Genomic DNA, 18,814 nt, shown 5'->3' on the forward strand with positions numbered 1-18,814 from the left:
GATTCTGGTGGCTTTCTGGACCTCCAGTTTAGCCAAAATGGCAAGCTCCAGGTTTGGAGTGAGATCCTGTCTCAAAAAAGAAAATGGAGCCAGGTGTGGTGGTACAGGCCTTTGATCACAGCCCCCAGTGAATTGGAGGCAGATGGGTCTCTTTGAGTTTGAAGCTAGCCTGGTCTACATAGTGAGTTCTAGGATAGCCAAGGCTATGTAGAGACCCTGTCTCAAATCTATCTATCTATCTATCTATCTATCTATCTATCTATCTATCTATCTATCTATCTATCTATCTATCTATCTATAATCTATCTGTAGTAGTTTGGATGTAATTGGCCTCATAAGCACATAGGGAATGGTCCTGCTGGGGTATGGCTTTGTTAGAATAGGTATGGCCTTGTTAGAGAAAGTGGGTCACTGTAGAGGCAGACTTTGAGGTCCCATATTGGCTCAAGCCACACCCAATGTCTCAGTTCACTTCCTGTTGCTTGCTGATCAAGATGTAGGACTCTCAGCTCCAGCACCTTGTCTGCCTACATACTACCATGTCCCACCATGATGATAATGGACTAAACCTGTGAACTGTAAGCCTCCTCATTAAATGCTTTCCTTCATAAGAATTGCTGTGGCTATGGTGTCTCTTCACAGCAATAGAAGCCCTAACTAAGATACTAACCAACTGACTAACCAACTAACTAACTAACTAGAAAACTAACAAACATCACCAACAAAAAGAAAGTGGAGACGGGGCTGGAGAGTTGGCTTAGCCATCCTTGTAAAGGAGTCAAGTTCAGTTCCCAGCACCCACATCAGGTACCCACAACTGACTGCAATGGTAGTTACAGGTGATCTAACTTTCTCTTCTGGCCTCGTTGGGCACCAGCACCCTTGTGGTACATAGGAACTCAGGCAGGCGCATGTGTGTGCATGTGCACACGTGCGTGCACACGTACACACATACGTAAATAAAAATGGGTAAAATAAGGTGGAGAGCAATCGAGGAAGATACTTGATGTCAACCTCTGGCCTCTACATAAACCCAAATGTACACACACACACACACACACATGGAAAAGTCAAACCGCTAGTGATAGCATGTTATTTGATCATAACTCTCCTATGAAGTTATCAGCTCCATTTTCCAGTGGAGAAATCCTGGGGCACAAAGAAGTTAACTGGCGAGCCCATGGTGCTGGGTCAGGGCTTCCACCCAGTCTGGTTCCCGAGTGGGCCTCAACCTCTCCTGCCAGCTCCTTTATGGACATGGATTAAGGAGGCACTGTTGACTGCGGCAGTGCCTGTGATATCCAGGCTTATGAGACACCGATGAGAAGGGAGGAGGATGGGTGACAGTGACAGAGTATTAACAGCCAGCACTGTCGTCAGCAGCATTCAATCCCAGGAAGGAGAGCCTATCTCTTTCAGGGCAGGACAGACACAGTGTGGTCAGAGGTGACAGGCAGAAAGAAGAGGGTGCTGATGTACACAGTCCATCTCAGTGTGCATGTCTCTGAGCCGACTCCTCACAAACACTGGCTGGCAGGAAATCCTATCACGTGCATTTTCAATTAGCTGCATTTGAAGTCTGTCTAGTGGGAGCATGCATGATGGAGGCACTCCGGCTCAGGTGCTGCTAGCCATTCCCACAGAGGTTGCGTGTAGGCTGCCAATGCCCACAGGATAGCTCTTCATTCTCCAGGGCCTCTCGTCTTAGACTGGCCAACACGTGCTGAGGGGCAGGTCCCTGCTGATGGGTGAAAATTCAACATCAGCCATCGGGAAACAGAATGAGGAGGATCAGAATGTGGGGCTTCTGGAATCTCTTGAGACAGTGAGTTCAGGTGATAAGAGTCTGGTTGGGACTCTTGACCACATACATGGCTCCTTCCCAGAAACCATAGTGCTCTTCCATTGCTTCAAGAGTGCCAGGCTCCTTTCTCCTGGGGTTACTGAGAGTCAGAAGAAACATGTAACATGCTCATCCCTGCCCCACGTTGGGGTGCCCCATGGCCACAGATCTCAGGCGATCTGGCTTTTCTTCTTCTTTTTTTTTTTTTGGTTTTTTGAGACAGGGCTTCTCTGTGGCTTTGGAGCCTGTCCTGGAACTAGCTCTGTAGACCAGGCTGGTCTCGAACTCACAGAGATCCGCCTGCCTCTGCCTCCCGAGTGCTGGGATTAAAGGCATGTGCCACCATCGCCCTGCTTGGCTTTTCTTCGGAGGAAGCAGGCTGCCTGGTCCTCGGAACTCATGCTTTCTGCGAGGCGGTATTTCACAGGCTGTTTTCTAAGCTGCCACCCTGACCCTCTCCAACCCTTTCTGACTCGTACTTCCTCATTCTAAACCCATACTTCACCATGCGCTGTCCTTCCTTCCTCTGAACCTCGCTGTCTCCTGGAGGGCTCTGTTTCTGAGGAAACCTGAAAAGCCCGGCATCCTCTGCCTGGAGAACTCATGGGAAATTCAAATCTCTTGCTGGGATGCTATTTCTCACAAATCTCACAGTAGTTTGCGATGTTAAAGGCCACGACCCTGTACTGGAAATGGCAGAAAAGGCTTCAGCTATACCACAGCATGCTCGAGAGAGCTCTGCAGACCTGATGTTCTATCACTCCAGATTTCTTTTTAAAATATTTATTTTGATGGTTTTAAATGTGTAGGTATGTGTGTCTGCTTGGATTATGTGCATTTGAGTGCTGGTGCCCTAGGAGGTCATCGGCATCGAGTCCCCTGGAGCTGGAGTTAAAAACAGCCGTGAGCCCCTTGATGTGGGTGTTGAGAACCAAACTCTGGTCCTCTGGAAGAGCGACAACTGCTGTGAACTGCAGAGACATCTCTCCAGCCCCTCTAGATAATTAAAAAAAAAACTTTATTGCACATAAAACAGACCATTCTGGTTATATGTATTTAAAACAATCCTAGTTCCCTCTCCCTCCTATCCTCCCACTCCTCCCACCTTCTCCCCACCAGACTTTTTTTTTTTTTATGGTGCTAGGAACTGAACTTAGGGTTTCATAAATGATGGACAGGTGATCTACCTCTGATCCACCTCCCTGCCCAGATTAAAACAAAACAAAACAAAACAAAACAAAACACAAAGCCACACCCCGAAAAGCAAGAAAAGTAAAACAGCCTCCTAGGCCTGCCTTTTGAGGCTCACCTGAGTCCATTTCTTTCTAGAATGACAAAAATGGTTGGTGTTTAAAATGGTCAGCAGGTGAGAGTTTTTTGTTCATTGGTTATGTAAAAAAAATGTAAAATAGTCAAACTATTTCTTTGAAAATGTTTGTGAGAAGCTGAGCATGTGAAACACACAGGAAGGAGATGGTTCATTGGGTAAAGTGCTTGCAGGTGTGGTGGTTTGGATGAGGGCGCCCCCCACAGGCTCATATATTTGAAGGCTTAGTCACCAGGGAGTGGCACTATTTGAAAGGATTAGAAGGATTAGGAGGTGTGGTCTTGTTGGAAGAAGTGTGTCACTGGGTGGACTTTGAGCTTTCGAAAGCCCATGTTAGACTCACCCCTTACCTCTTGGCCTGCAAATCAGGGTATTTAGCTCTCAGCTCCTGCACCATGCATGTCACCATATTCCCTGACATGACGACAATGGACGAAGCCTCTGAAACTGTAAGCAAGCCCCTAATCAAATGCTTTCTTTTATAGGAGTTGCCATGGTCATAGTGTTTCTTCACAGCGATAGTGACTAAGACACAGGGCAAGAGCAAGAATCTGAATTCGGATTTTTACCTGTCACTTGTACCATACTTGTAACCTCAGTCCTGGGTGTGTGTGGTTTGGTGACAGTTGGATCTCCTGAGTTTCATGGCCAGCCAGTCTAGCCAATCACTGAGCTCCAGGTTAAGTGACAGACTCTGTCTCAGAAAATATGGTGGAAATTGGGCATACACACACAGAGAGACACACACAAACACAAGACACACACACACAGACACACACACACAGATACACACACACGCATACGTGAATAAATAAATAAACACACACAAGGAAGCCTGGAATAATGGTTTGTGCCTGTAATCTCAGTACTTTAAAGGCTGAGACAGGAGGATTGTCATAAGTCTGAGGCCAGCGTGGGTTACATTATGAGTTTTAGGTCAGCCTATCCTACATAGTGAGACTCTGTCTCAGAAAAACAAAACCAAAAACAACCCAATGAGTTCTGAGAGATGGCTCTGTAGTTAAGAGCACACACTGCTCTTACAGTTGACCTGAGATCAGTTCCTAGCAGGCATGGTAGGCAGCTCATAGTTACCTGTAAACATGTGTTGTGGAATAGTCCTGTACACTCTGTGAAGATGTGTCACTGTGATTGGTTTAATAAAGAGCTAAACGGCCAATAGCTCGGCAGGAAGTACAGCAGTGACTTCTGGACAGGAGAGCTCCGGGGAGAAGAAAGGTGGGGTCATCAGACAGATGGAGAGGAAGTGCTATGGCCAGTACAGAGTAAAGGTCACTGAGCCGTGTCAAAGAGTGCAGAAGAAAAGATATGCATTAATTTGAGTTATAAGAGCTAGTAGGACAAGCCTAAGCTATAGGCCAAACTTTTATAATTAGTAATAAGTCTCTGTGTCATTTCTTGTGAGCTGGTGGCCCAAAGAAAAATTCATCTATAAACACACACACACACACACACACACACACACACACACACACACACAATTTTAGAATAAAATCTTTAAAAAGTTCAAAATGAAAATAAAATTCATTTAATAAAAATTAAAGAATCAAATCAAATTAAATACACAAAAGCCAGGAGGATGGTTCAGTAGACAAAAGTAATCTGCTGCCAAGCCCAGCAACCTGAGTTCGATTCCTGGAACCCACGCGGTGTAAGGAGAGGTCCAACCCCTGCACGTTGTCCTCTGACCTCCACATGCCCATGGCTTGCCTCTCCCCAACCAAAATAAACAAATAACTGTAAAAACCCAAACCAAACCCAACAGGAAAGGGTGCTGCCTAACAGCTGGTGGTAGAGGGAAGCCCCCAGACCTGGTTTCTCCATCCCTTGGTACCAGAGGAAAATCCTGGCACTAGGATTCTGTTGAACGTGTTTTGAAAGTTTCATGTAGGAGGCCAGCTGGCTGTGGCCCCCAGAGATTCTGTGGCTGGTGAGTTAGCTTCCCCGGGAAGTCTATAGATCTTTCTCCATACAAACACTCCAGGATGCTTGTCCAGGAAAGAGGCTGGAAGTGGGAGGAGCGGGAGGGGGCAGCAGAGACTGAAGGGACTGTGTTTCTTACTTTCTTTTTTTAAATTTTTTTTATTTTTTGGTTTTTCGAGACAGGATTTCTCTGTGGCTTTGGAGCCTGTCCTGGAACTAGCTCTGTAGACCAGGCTGGTCTCGCACTCACAGAGATCCACCTGCCTCTGCCTCCCGAGTGCTGGGATTAAAGGCGTGCGCCACCATGGCCTGGCTTCTTATTTTCTTTCCTCATCCCCAGACACCTAACTTCAGCCCAAGTGAAAGAGGTCTGGGAGGGACTCGCAGGGCACAGAAAAGGATGCAAGTCTTGAGTTGGCAAGGGGTTGGATGTGAAAAAAGATTAATTAACTAATTTCTTTGTTTTTGTTTGTTTGTTTGTTTGAGACAGGGTTTCCTCTGTAGCTTTGGAGCCTATCCTGGAACTAGCTCTTGTAGACCAGGCTGGCCTCGAACTCACAGAGATCTGTGCGCCACCACCTCCTGGCTTGACTAATTACTTTGTGTTTGTGGGAACGGAGGTCAGAAGGCAGCTTGAGGAATCAGTTCTCCCTACCACCTGGTGGACTCCGAGGACAGAACTCAAGCTGACAGCTTTGATAACAGGGGTCTCTTCCGAGAGCACCACCTCCATGGCCTTCAGGCGTCAAGTCTAATAGGTGAGGGAAGGGAGACAGAGGTGAGGGCAGAGGCACCTTGAAGAGAGAGATGGACCCGGACTGAGTTTCAGTCTTTCTTTAGTTTGGGGGGCAACTTCTGGTAACTTTTCCGGCCTCAGTTTCCCTTGAAGGTTTCTTTGCTCAGCAGTGACTAGCATAGGTGCAGGCAGGTCGTGGGAAGGGACAGTGTGGTATAAGACAGCACACACACTTGGAGTCGATTTAGCCAACCCAGTGCAGACAGCATCTGAGCATCTCAAAGTCCCTCTGGGTCTTAGATTCTTCTCTAGGAAGGCTGTGTGGCGCAAGGTAATCTGAGCCCCAGGGTACACTCTAGGCGTTCATAGTGTTCATAGTGATCTGGGGAAGGGGCAGATGTTTGGCTCCAGGGTACCTGGAACTGGAGGCTTCGGAGCTCAACTGGGACTATTCTACGGATTTTGGCTTCTTGTTGTTTGAGACAGAATCTTTGTATGTGGCCCAGGTCAGAAATCTCAGTCTTCCTATGTCAACCTTTTGATGGGATTATAGATATGTTCTATTTCTCCCAACTGGTAATCTTTATTTTATTTTATTATTTTACTTTATTTATGTAACCCAGGCTGGCTTTAGACTCACTACAAAGCTGAGGATGACTTCCTGTTTCTGATTTTCCTGCCTCCCCTTCCTGCGTGCTGGGATTACAAGCAGGTGTCACCATAGTGCTTGGTTTTATGTGGCATTGGGAATCGAACCTAGGGTTTTGTGCATTGGTAAGCACGCTACCAATTGTGCTATATTCTCAGTTCATACAATCTTGTTTTATAGGTGAAGAAATGGCTTAGAAAGACAGAGTTCTGCTCTGCCTTCCTTGGTTTTGATCTTGTGAACTCTGCATAGTCTAAAGATCCAGCTCAACACAGGTGTGTGGTAGACAGACTTTTGGGGGTTGTTTTTCTGAATATCGTTGACTTTCATTTTTTTTCTTTTCAAAACATCACAATTGTTTAAAAATTTTTCATTTTTAGGAAGAGGAAAAAAAACCCCAAGAAACTGCTACCATTCTCCTCTCCCCTCCCCCTAGATCTCCTTGAACGGTTGGATCTCACCTCCCATTCCCTTCTTTCCCTTCTTTCTGTTTTTTGAACTATGATCTGGCTATATAACCTAGACGGGCCTCAAACTCATGATCCCTGTGTTCCTGTCTTGAGTGTCAGGATGCCAGGTGGGTATCACTCTGCCCTGTTTCCATCCTGCCCTTCCTACTGTCACCTCCACCCCATATTTCTTTTTCATATAAATGAGACTGTAATATAAATTATTCAACTATACACATTAAAATCAGATATACCTGTCTTCCAATCCCAGATCACACAGCTAATCATTTGAGTGACCTTGGCCAAGTTATTTGTGTGTGTGTGTCCCGAGTATATTAATAGTATCTACCTTTTAGGATTATGGAAGATTTAATGAGATAGTATAGGAATAGAATCCAGTAGTACCTGGTGCATGGTAAGCAACACACACACACACACACACACACACACACACACACACACACACACGCTCCAGTGGCACCTAATGAGTTAGAGACCAAGCAAACATTAGATGTTGAGGTTTCTAATCTCTAGCCTCCGGACTTTGCCATACCTCTGTTTCTTACCCGGATCCCCCTGGGGCACAAATGTGCAATACTTGCTAAATGAACAACTGTGGGTGGAGGGTGGATCTAGGGAGTTGAAGTCTGTGGAGTTCCCGGATGCCTGCTCTGGACAATGCAGGGTTTGGCCCTGTGGGTTGGGAGCTTGGGGACAACAGGGCTGGCTGGACCAGCTGTTGCCTCAGGGCTCCATGCCTGGCCAGTTGAGCCTCTAGGGCAGAGACTGGGGCTCTTAGCTTAAAAGCTCTTGGCTTCAAAGGAATGTGTAGTGGGCTGCCTCTGCTCAGGAGGGGCTAAAAAAAGCCTCAGTCACCCTGGACTGTGTGTGAGGGTTATCAAAGGCTCAGGTCAGCTCATCTCTCTCTGACCACTCTGGCGCTTAGGAGAGGGTCTGCTTTCCTGCCCCCTCTCTGGTTTCCACCAATTGGCAGGAAAGAATCCATCTGCGCCAGAGGTGCAGGCTGTGAGGAGTGAGGTGTGGATGGGGAGGGGGAACTGGTGGCCCCTAACTGGTGACAATACTGAGATGTCAGCTGCACCCTGCTGCTGTTTCTTCCTTTTATAGCCTGCAGCCGTTGCCCTCGCTCTCACCCAGCCCCTCTGTGGGGGCTCCTGCCCAGGATAAAAGCAGAGGGAGGCCTTCCAGTCTTCCCTCTTCTCTCTCAGGGGCTACCTCTCCTCTTTTGCTTCCTTTTTAGGTCCCACCTCCACTCGAGCTCCCAAGACAACATGCCTCCCAAGAAACCTGAACCTAAGAAGGAGGCTGCCAAGCCAGCCGCAGCTGCCTCCGCTGCTCCAGCCCCTGCCCCAGCTCCCGAGCCTGCCAAGGACTCTGCCTTTGACCCCAAGAGTGTGAAGGTGAGTGAATCTCGGCGCATCAGGTATGGGTAGAGAGAGCACCGGCTCCTATTCTCTCTGTTGCTGAGTGATCTGTTTCTCTCAGGCCAGACAGACGTGAGGACCATGGCATCCGTGCCCTATGTCATAGCTCCAAGGGCCAGTAAAACCAGAACTAGACTCAGAGGCTTTCTGTTTGAACAACAGGGCGTTGCTCTGTGCACAGGTATCAGGCCACTCCTGATTAGTGGAGCAGAATCCAAGATGGTGGTAGATGCAACTAGCCAGCTTTTGTAAAACATTGTGTGGGGGAATGACGGTGAAGCAAACATCAGCCTTTACCTAAAGTGGGAGATGATTGTATCTTTTACAATCTATTATTTTATTCTCTCTGTGTGAGTGTTTTACCCACATGTATGTCTGTGTAACACATGTACGCAGTGCCTATGGCCAGAAGAGGGCGTTGGGTCCTGAAGAACTGGAGTTACAGATTGTGAGATGCCATGTGGGTGGTGACGACCAAACCTTGGTCCTCTGGAAAAACAGCGAGTGCTCTTAACCGTTAAATTATTCTTCTAGCCCCGAGAGGTGGAGTATGTTTATGAAAAATAGACACGTAATAGCAACTAGTGGTATAGCTGGAGTGGGGTGTGAGCAACCAGTGGGGTCCTCTAGTGTACCGGAGCGTGGGAACCTTCACCATAAATACACAGTTGGAAAGAGGCAGAGAAGACAGGAGCAGCCTGGGGCCTTACACTGGTGGGCCACTGTTTCATGGCTACAGGCTGACGGGCTCACTCCTGCCTGAGACTCCTCTACCCTGGGTAGGAAGCTGGGCCTTCTTTCTTTAGTCCTTCATCTGGCTGGTAACGGCCCCCGCCCCTCCCTGGAACCGGTATGAGCCCCTGTTGACTGACTGTCATTTTAGGCCTCCCAGCCATCTGTCCCAGCTGCTGAAGGAATGAACCAGGAAGGGTTGGGCCTGGGAAGGAGGGGGTCTGAAGCTTCTAGAGAGGAGCAGTTTGAAGACTTGGCACCGGGCTGGGAGCCGTCAAGTGGCTCCTGGAACGAAGAGCTATTAATATCAGGTCTGGAGTGGGGGGCCCCCTAGGGGATCTCACAGGACAGGCTGGGGGGAGATGAGAAGTACAGGACAAGGTTCTGTGACACACAGGCAGAGAACCTGAACCCAAGGCTCTAGTTGTGTGGGCCTCTATAGTCTTCTCAGGATCGAGCTCACCTCGGAGACTTCAGACAGTCCTTTATCGAGGGAGTCAAGACCCTGTTAGCCCTCCCAGGAGGTTAGCAGGATTGACTTGTCAAAGGGATGAAGGAAGTTGCTCCATGCCTAGACTTGGTTGTGTGACTCCTTGTGGGGAAACTGAGAGTAGTGGAAGCCCCCCATAGTACCTGGGGGCTTCCTGCATCATCTGTCTTCCCTAAAGCTGAGCATCTGTGCCCCCAGGAGCCTCCCTTGCCTTTATTTCTGATTTGTCAGATTAAACTCCATATTTGGTGCCTGTTGTCTGGACAGCTTCCCAGTGGCATCAAATGAGCTCTTCCCCCTTCCAGCTGTCATTCCCCTCCAGTCAGGGAGCCAATCCCCGCTCACACATATATTGCCCAGTTCCTTTGTTTATCAGATCCCTTGACTGCAATGAGAGCAGAGACAAACCTGAGCCCATGGTGTCATGGTAACCATGTGGTCAGGCTGAGTGCATCTGTGTGTGTGTGTGTGTGTGTGTGTGTGTGTGTGTGTGTGTGTGTGTGTGTGTGGTGTGTCTAGTCCTGGGACAGAAAGCATCGTAAAGCAAGGCAAGCTCCCTCTCCCCTGGAGGGTTAGTGTAGACCTCGCTTTGCCCCATTTACCTCTGCACTTGGCAAAACCACACTCGGCTGTAGTCTCCTGGCTGAGCCCCTGTGGTGTCAGTTCTGGAAGAAGAGGTGGGGCGTGGCCTGGTGGCACATGAAATGCCTCAGGGGTGGCACCCAGCACCACTAGGGAATGGAAGGCCAGGGCAGAGCAGAGTGGGAAAAGACACTGAACTGTCATCCAAAACGATGACTCACGCTCGGTCACCTCAGTCCAGTTTCCAGAACTTCCCACCTGGGCACAACCATGTGTGCTGGGGGCTGGGCACCCCAAATCCATTTCTTCATTCAACAGGCTAATTTTTTTCCTTTTTAAAAAAATATTTATTTATTTATTCATTCATTTATTTATTTATTTATTTATTATGTATACAATATTCTGTTTGTGTATATGTCTGCAGGCCAGAAGAGGGCACCAGACCTCATTACAGATGGTTGTGAGCCACCAGGTGGTTGCTGGGAATTGAACACAGGACTTTTGGAAGAGCAGGCAATGCTCTTAACCTCTGAGCCATCTTTCCAGCCCTCAACACGCTATTTTTGAGTACCTACTATATACCAAACATTTTAGTGATAATAAAAGTCTCTACCCCCGTGTGTGTGGGGGGAGGATAGGGACCTGGTTTTATTGAAATAGGCACAGATAGGCAGTAACAAAGAACCCAGGATCTCACTAGAGTGCCTGAGAGGAAGATGGTATGGGATGGGGGAAGAGAAGGCTTCAGTCAGTGAGGTGGGAGGGGGTTCCAGAATGAACGGTAGTGAGCACCCAAAGCCAGAGGAGGCACATCTAGTCAGGGCATTGTGAACTAGGAGGGTGCTGGGGGTGACAGGGAGATCGGCTTGTCCGTGGCTGTCTAGGGTGAGAAGGAAGTTGCTGTAGACAGAAAGGAACTGTAACACGGGTCACTGGAGACTCTGGGACTACAGTGTAGGTAGCTAACTTCTCTTTCGTTTCCTCTTGACTGTGATTTCTTGTTAAGATTCATTTATGTGTATGACTCTCTTGTCCACATGTATGTATGTATACCGTGTGCGTGTCTGTTGCCCTTGGAGTCCCGAAGACAGCATTGGAACCCCTGGAGCTGGAGTTTCAGATGGTGTGAGCCACCATGTAGTGCTAGGAACTGAATTTGGCTCCTCTCCAAGGGCAGCGATGGCTCTTGATTGTGGAACCATTTTGCCAGCTCCACCCCTTCTCCCTTCCCTTCTCGGTTCTGAGAGAGCCATGAAGGGTGCACTATGTCATAGATTTCCAGCTTTGGCCCGTTCGTCAGGAGACTGGCTTACACTCGGTCCGGTGTCCTTCCCTCTTCAGGAGTGGTCTGCTGGAGGTGACCCTCCCCTTTGGAAGCCATCAGCATTCCCTGCCCTCACTCCCGTGTTTCTTTCCCTACAGATAGACTTCAGTGCCGACCAGATCGAAGGTGAGTGTTGAAGACTCCGTGTTCTCTTCCATTTTCCAGAGAAGGAGTAGGGGTCCTTGTGGCAACCCTCTTGTCACCCCAGCAGGCCCACCAGGCCCAGTCCTGGGCGCTTTAAGTGGATCAAGTCACTTCATTCTTCAAACGATCCTGTGAGGTACAGCACCTATCACTGCCGCTGTTTCACAGGTAGTAAAAATGAGGCTCAGAGACTTTGGGTGTCTTGTCCATTCTCACGGGCCCAGCAGTGGTGGGTCCAGGATGTGAATCTGGGTATCTTACTCTAGACCTTTGATTTTAGCTGTCCTTTCAGAGTGGTTGAGATACAGTTGATGCTGCCGCCTTTACCCCACCCCCTCCATCCCCCAACCCCAATCTGTGAGGATATCTGGAAGCCCTTCTCTCTGTTCTTGATACTGGAAACACTCCTGAGCTAATGGGCTCTCCCTCCTTCATCATGAAGAAAGTCTATGACATGTCTACCCTCCCTGGTGGCAGGGCCAGGAGTGACTTGTTGGTACTTGGTCCATCTGTGGTCTCTGTTACCAACTCTTTCATTTTTCAACATAGACAATTGAGGTTTTCCCAATCTTATGTAAATCGTCAGTCAATGCAACTTTAGGACAAATCTCAAGGGGCTGGAGAGATGGCTCAGTGGTTAGAAGTGTGCACTGTTCTTGCAGAGGACCTGAGTTCATTTCCCAGAGCAGTTTACAACCACCTGTAACCCACATGGACCCCATACCCTCGCAATTAAAAAAAGATAACCTTTAAAAAAAGAGAGAGAGAGAGAGAAATCTTGGGATTTCTCACACAAGGATATACTTGAATAATCAGAGAGACCTTCATGCTGTCTCCATGTAGGGGGCATTAGCATCTTTTCTCCAGTGGTCTCCCTAGCACTGGGTGAAAGATGTCTGCCTTTGAGTTGTAAGGTTAATGATAGCTCCTGTCAGTTTCCCTCTAAGAAAGCCGTATCAGTTACTCACACACAGAACATGAGAACCGGCACATGCGTTTCTAGGCTGGTGACAGGAATCTGTTTCTGTTATAGGCCACGGAGTCTCACTGTAGGTGATAATTTTGTAGACGCCATGGAATTCTTAGTGCTTTCTAGTTAAACGCATGCATCTGTAGCTACTTCAACCCCACGGCACCAGCGAGGACTGGAAACTCACTCAATAATTAGTGTCTCGTTTCCCACGGGAATCGTGGTGGAAGCTCGCCAAGACAGCTGCTTGAGTTCTGCTCTCCCGCAAGGTTTCCAGGCTGGGGTAGCTCTCTGTAAATTTAAACACTCTCTCTCTGAAGCCCCTTCTCTTCCCGGGGAGGGGGGGGTTACGAAGGTTTCTTCTTTAGGTTTCATCCCTATTATCTCTTCATTTGCTTTTTGGTGAAGCTGTAGCTAGGGAGTGATTTTCTTCCTGCCTACCTTCCTCTTTCTTTCCCTCCCCTCCCTCCTTTTCCCACCTCTCTCTTAAGACAGGGTCTTAATTAACTCAACCTGGCTGCAAATTCCCTTTTAACTGACAATAGCTCCACACTTCTGATTCTCCCGCCTCCACCTCCCAAGTGCTGGGGTTCTAAGTGTGTATGACCACACCTGGTTTATGTGGTGCTGGGATTGAACCCAGGACTTCGCCCCTGCCAGGCAAGCTCTCTCCTGCCTGAGCCACATCCCCAAGCCCCAGCTGATGGTTTAGTTGTGTTACAGTGAAAAGGGCATTCTTGGGGAATCAGGAGACTGCTTTATTGTCGCCAGTTCTTCCATGATGAGCCATACCATGTTTGCCCTCCCCCGCCTCGTCTTCCTGGTTCGTTTTATTTATGTGTGCTTACATATGCCCTCATGGAGATCAGAAGCAAGCATCAGATCTCTTGGAGCTGGATTTACAGGCTTTTGTGAGCTGCCCGATGTGGGTGTTGGTTTTTAAATGGTGTCTGACAGATTTAAGCACTCTTAACCACGGAGCCATCTCTCTAGCCCAGGCGTCTCTTCTATAAAACCTAATTTTCTTTTATTCAAAGTGAGGCTATTTGGTTCTGTCCAGTTCAGAAGTCTTGTGATAATTCAGCATCTTGTCTACATCCATCCTCCATCTCTCTGGAGGTAGTTACCACATTTTTCTAAGCTTTGCATTTTCTGGGTGCTATGGCTCCAATTTCCTTATACCCCCTCCCGCATAGAAACCAGCTTCCAACTGTTGACTTCTTCTCTGACCCCTTGCCAGATCTGCACAACCTTTTAGAACAGGGCTTCCACCATGGGGCTCTTTGTCTCAGGGGGCAGCTGCCTCATTACTGCAGTGTGCTGTCCCTTGATAGGGTTGTTCCTGCCCCAATGGCTCTGTTATTCCTAGTAGTAATTCCAAGCATTAAATCTTTCATGTGGTCACTGGGATCCCCAGCAGGAAGAGTTGTAAGTAAGCCTGAGGTACTCTGCTTTGACGGTGGAATAATTTGTAAGTAATTCATATGCAGCCTTTAGGGAAGCAAGCAGTTCTAAGTAAGTACCTGGAAAGGATTGAGGGTGGCCACCCCGTGTCCCTCTACAGTAGCTTGCTATTGAGCTGCTTTACCCCCGTAGGAACCAGCTTCCAGCTGTTGACTCTGCTCTGATTTCCCCTGCCAGATTTGTATATTCTTCTAGAACAGGGCTTCTGCCATGGGATGCTTTGCTGCCCCGTTAGCTACCGCAGTGTGCTGTCACTTGAGGTTGTCTGCTTCTTTGTCAAAGGCCTGAGGTGACTTCTGGGCCCCTACCAGTTCACATTATTCTAATAAAGTAACCAAATCCAGATAGATGGAGAATTAGCTAGACACGGTGCCACATCTCTATAATCCTGGCACTTGGGAGGCGGAGGCAGGAGGATCAGAGGTACCAGGTTATCCTCTGCTACCTAGCACATTTGGGGTGAGCCTGGGCTACATGAGACCTTGTCTCAAAAACAAAAACAAGCTGATGAAGAAGTAAGGCTGTTTACAAAGGGCCCAGGGGTGTCTTAATTTGGCCTTTCCCCTTAGACGCCTGTTCAGTGTGTCAGGTCTCTTTTGTACTGAGTTAGCGCCAGAGGCAGGAGACATGGGAGCCACCTTGGTCTGTTCTCTACCCATGTTAGCCACACACTTGGCACACTTTGTGATCCCACCAGTCACATATGCAGGTGAACACTGTGTCCTCTCTTACAGCTAAGAACCAGATGACCCACAGAAGTGTCATTTTACCAAAACCCACCGGTAGATCAGCGGCAGGCCTGGTGTGATCTGACTGTGGCCCCAAAGTCACCTTGACTGACTCTTTGCAGTTGGGAACAAGCAGTACTGATAATAGCTGACTTTTGAAAAGGTCTTATCACTTCGTAAGCTGTCTCCGCGTCCTGTCACCTTCCAGGACACTCACAGTGACAGGGATAGTGGCAGAGCAGGGGGGAACTGAGACTGACCTGGCTCTTTCCTGCTCTTCTAGGCAGAACCAAACTGAAAATCAGGGAAACCTTCCTGACAGGCATAAGCGACTTGCCTCTACCAGGGGAAGAATGTGGGGTGTGGAGAAGCAGGGAACTGGCCAACTCTCTAACTGACCGGGAGAAGGGAGCCAGAGACCAGTGCTTGGATAAGTCATGGGGTCCCCAGATGAGTTTGCTTGTCAGAAGATGGGGTTAAAGCAGCTTCAAGAACAGCTTGGAACAGTGGCTTAAGGGAACTGCTACATTCTTTAACTACTCCAGTGAGCAAGTCACAGCCACTGCCTTCTCTCGGGGCAGGAGGCCGTAGCTGCGTGTGTCTCTCTACAGAGTTCAAAGAGGCCTTTTCGTTGTTTGACCGGACTCCAACTGGAGAGATGAAGATCACCTATGGGCAGTGTGGGGACGTGCTGCGGGCCCTGGGCCAGAACCCCACCAACGCAGAGGTGCTGCGTCTTTTGGGCAAACCCAAGCCTGAAGGTTAGTGTGGGATTAATGTCTTAATATTCCAGCGCCCATACAGAATGGTCTAATAACTGGACCCAGTGCAGAGTTACATGGATACTTTTTTCCCCCAATTATGTTGGCTTATCTCCGTGACTCTGCCTGTCATGGACGGTGTGTCTCACCCTAAGCCCTAGGTGATGTCAGGGCTGGGAAGGCCCCTTGGCCTCTCCTCCCAGGAGCATCTACTTGAGTGGTGTTCTCTGTCTGCCCATGTAGAGATGAGTTCCAAGACCCTGGATTTCGAGATGTTCCTGCCCATCCTGCAGCACATCTCCCGCAACAAGGAGCAGGGCACCTATGAGGACTTCGTGGAGGGGCTGCGGGTCTTTGACAAGGAAAGCAACGGCACGGTGATGGGGGCAGAGCTCCGACACGTCCTTGCTACTCTGGGTATGTCAGCTGGGCAGAGACCAAAACCGCCTGAAAGTAGCTGAAGTATAAGAGGGACCAAGGGGCATAGGATGGGGCTTATCTAAGGGTCCCTGTATCCGGCAAATTCTAATCCAGGGCCCGTTTCCCTGGCCTCTGTGGGAAACCCCTGCCCATCTACCCCAGGAAGTGGGTTTGCCCAGCAAGCACCAGGGGTGGGAGAGAAGAGTTGGCAGACCAGGGGTTACTCCTGAGGCCTGCTGTGGACTCGAGCTTTCTTCCCTTCCCTTCGCCACTGGTGCTGGGCCCTGAGAGACTTGAGCCGTACCTTCCCGAGCCTTTGAGGAGGCTTGGCATTAGACTTTTCTCAGATCTGGGGGGACTCTAAGCCTTTTGAGTGTTTCTGTCTTTTCCTTCCCCTTCTCTGCCCCTTGTCATTACAACTCTGTTCCCACACCCTCAGGGGAGAAGATGAGCGAGGCGGAGGTGGAGCAGCTGTTGTCTGGGCAGGAGGATGCCAATGGCTGCATCAATTATGAAGGTATGGTTCTTTTTGGCTTCCCAGGGTGCCCAGGGTAAGAGGGGGGTGTAGGATGGGATTGGCCAGCCTAGAGGCTGCAGATGTGCATCTCCCATGGGCTGTGGCAAATTCTCACTGGGAGCTGTTTTTTTTTCCATCTTGGGAGTGAATATCTGATATAACAGCAGGGACGTTAAAAATATATATTTATTATTATTGTTGTGCATGTATATATGTATGATATGAATGTTGGTGTGGGCACACATGTGTGTTCAGAGGTCAGAAGATAATTTTCAGGAATCAATACTTCCTTCTGCCATTGGTTCCGAGGGACTGGACTCAGGTCATTAGGCTTCTGTGACAAGCGCTTGTACCCTCCGATCCATCTTATTGGCCCAGGACCTTGTGATAAGCCATGTGTGTGACTTTGATCAAGTCACTTGCTGTCTCTGAGCCTCAAATGGGGGGGGGCATGCTGACAATTTTGTAAGTTGTGGGACTCTATGGTGATGATGTCGTTCATGTCATCTGTCTAATGTCAGCTCAGAGGGGACACCTAGCAGAGTTTAGGTCTTTTCCCCTCTTGTGTCCTCTCCACGACCCTCCAGTAAGAGCATTACCACCTGTGGAATGGGCATGGCAAGGCTGGAAGGGTGGGGGGACAGGAAGCAGCGGAGAGGAGGGCAGAGCTCAGAGGGACACTTTGCATGGCTGATTCTCGATTTCTTTCCTAGCCTTTGTCAAGCACATCATGTCTGGATAGAGCAGATTTCTCAAGGGTGAGTTCTGCCTCTTCCTCAAGGTCCTTTCTATGTCACATGGCTCAGAAGTCTTCTGTGCCAGGGCTGTGGAGCCAAGATAGGAGGGCAGCCTGGGGCTCCCAGCTCAGTGCTGGTTCTAGCCCCATTCCTCTCCTGCCCAGCCCCCTGCCCCTGGTCTTTTGCCTTGTCTTAGTTAGCGGTTCTATTGCTGTGGTAAACACCACAACCAGATGCAACTTGGGGAAGAGGGTTTATTCAGCTTGCAACTCTCACACTCCATCACTGTGGGAGCCAGGGCAGGAGCTTGGTGGGCAGGAACCTGGAGGCGGGGCCTGAAGCAGAGGCCATGGAGGCTGCTTACTGGCTTGCTCCTCATGGCTTGCTTGTCCTGCTTTCTTACATAGTTTAGGGGTGTCCAGGGGTGTCCAGAGTGGTACTTCCCCTAGTGGACTGGGACTTCCCACAATTATTAATCAAAACAAAAAACAAAACAAAACAAAAAAACCCAAACCAAACAACAAAAAACAACCCCTACAAACTCGCCTACAGGCACTTTGATAGAGGCATTTTCTTGACTGAGGTTCTTTTTCTCAAGACAACTCATGCAGGCAAAACAACATCAGCAAAACCCAAAACAAAAAAGCCAAATAGGACATGGCCTGTTTTGATCTTTGCTGTTCTGCCCCTTGCCTCTCCCTAGGTCTCTGAGGCCTGGGCCCAGCACAGGTTCTTGGGGTATGACACCCCAAGTGACTTATGTCCTTTACTTCAGTCCCTTGGTGTAGGGCCCTCCCCATGATGTGGGGCTGTGAAAGGGCATGGGATGTGGGAGGGTGACAATCTCTCTTCATCTAGCACGTTTGTTCTTCAGGTGCTTGGTCCTGGATGAGAGAGCGAGAGACCCGTGATGGCTGTCACAGAGTCTTGGAGTCACGCCACACCGCAGCTCCACAACCTCTCAGACCTACGGCCTTCCCTGTGAATAAACAGCCTAGCACCGAGTCTCACCAATCCCTCAACTGCTTTTTAAAACCCATCGATGGAGTTCATTTGTGTGCGCGTGTGTGATAATGTCACCCGAGGCCTCGTGTTCTTGAGAAATGGGTTGGATCTGGGAGCAGGGGGATGAGGATGAAAGGTAATAGCATCAGACATGGGGCCTGCAGCTTGAGGCCCAGGGGTCTCACCCCCTCCAAAGCTCCTTCTCTACTTTGTCACCCTTAAGTCGAAGGTGGGAAAAGGAACACCTGGGGCTGTCAGTCTCCCTTACGGGGTCCTTGCTTCTTCTGCTCCTTTGAATCATATCAAACACAGAAACACACACTTGTGATCACCATGGTAGAGAGGCAGAGGCAGGAGGATCAGACCATGCTGAGTTACATAGTGAGTTTGAGGCCAGTCTGGGCTACATGGAGCCATGGGCTACATACAGCCTGCTTTAAAAAAAAAAAGTGTTAGCCGGGCGGTGGTGGCGCACGCCTTTAATCCCAGCACTCGGGAGGCAGAGGCAGGCGGATCTCTGTGAGTTCGAGACCAGCCTGGTCTATAA

At 49.0% G+C, this 18,814-nt stretch overlaps 1 protein-coding gene across 1 annotated transcript; it reads left to right on the plus strand.

Moving 5' to 3' along the window:
* The first annotated feature begins 8,138 nt into the window (after nucleotides 1-8,138).
* Myl4 (myosin light chain 4) lies at nucleotides 8,139-18,270 on the plus strand. The gene is made up of 7 exons (XM_005369409.1): nucleotides 8,139-8,369; nucleotides 11,620-11,647; nucleotides 15,439-15,588; nucleotides 15,832-16,005; nucleotides 16,448-16,525; nucleotides 17,239-17,283; nucleotides 18,137-18,270. Exons 1-6 carry the CDS (start codon nucleotides 8,241-8,243, stop codon nucleotides 17,265-17,267), a joined length of 588 nt encoding a protein of 195 aa, XP_005369466.1. The 5' UTR covers nucleotides 8,139-8,240; the 3' UTR covers nucleotides 17,268-17,283; nucleotides 18,137-18,270.
* The last annotated feature ends 544 nt before the right edge of the window (nucleotides 18,271-18,814 follow it).

This window comes from Microtus ochrogaster, unplaced genomic scaffold, assembly GCF_000317375.1.
Source record: "Microtus ochrogaster isolate Prairie Vole_2 unplaced genomic scaffold, MicOch1.0 UNK48, whole genome shotgun sequence".
Classification (NCBI taxonomy): Eukaryota; Metazoa; Chordata; class Mammalia; order Rodentia; family Cricetidae; genus Microtus; species Microtus ochrogaster.

Excerpts from the sequence above, each read along its gene's own strand:
- Myl4 (XM_005369409.1), top strand. The coding sequence starts at position 8,241 with ATGCCTCCCAAGAAACCTGAACCTAAGAAGGAGGCTGCCAAGCCAGCC. Across the intron at positions 8,370-11,619 it reads TTGACCCCAAGAGTGTGAAG|ATAGACTTCAGTGCCGACCA; the intron begins GTGAGTGAATCT and ends CTTTCCCTACAG. Across the intron at positions 16,526-17,238 it reads TGGCTGCATCAATTATGAAG|CCTTTGTCAAGCACATCATG; the intron begins GTATGGTTCTTT and ends TTTCTTTCCTAG.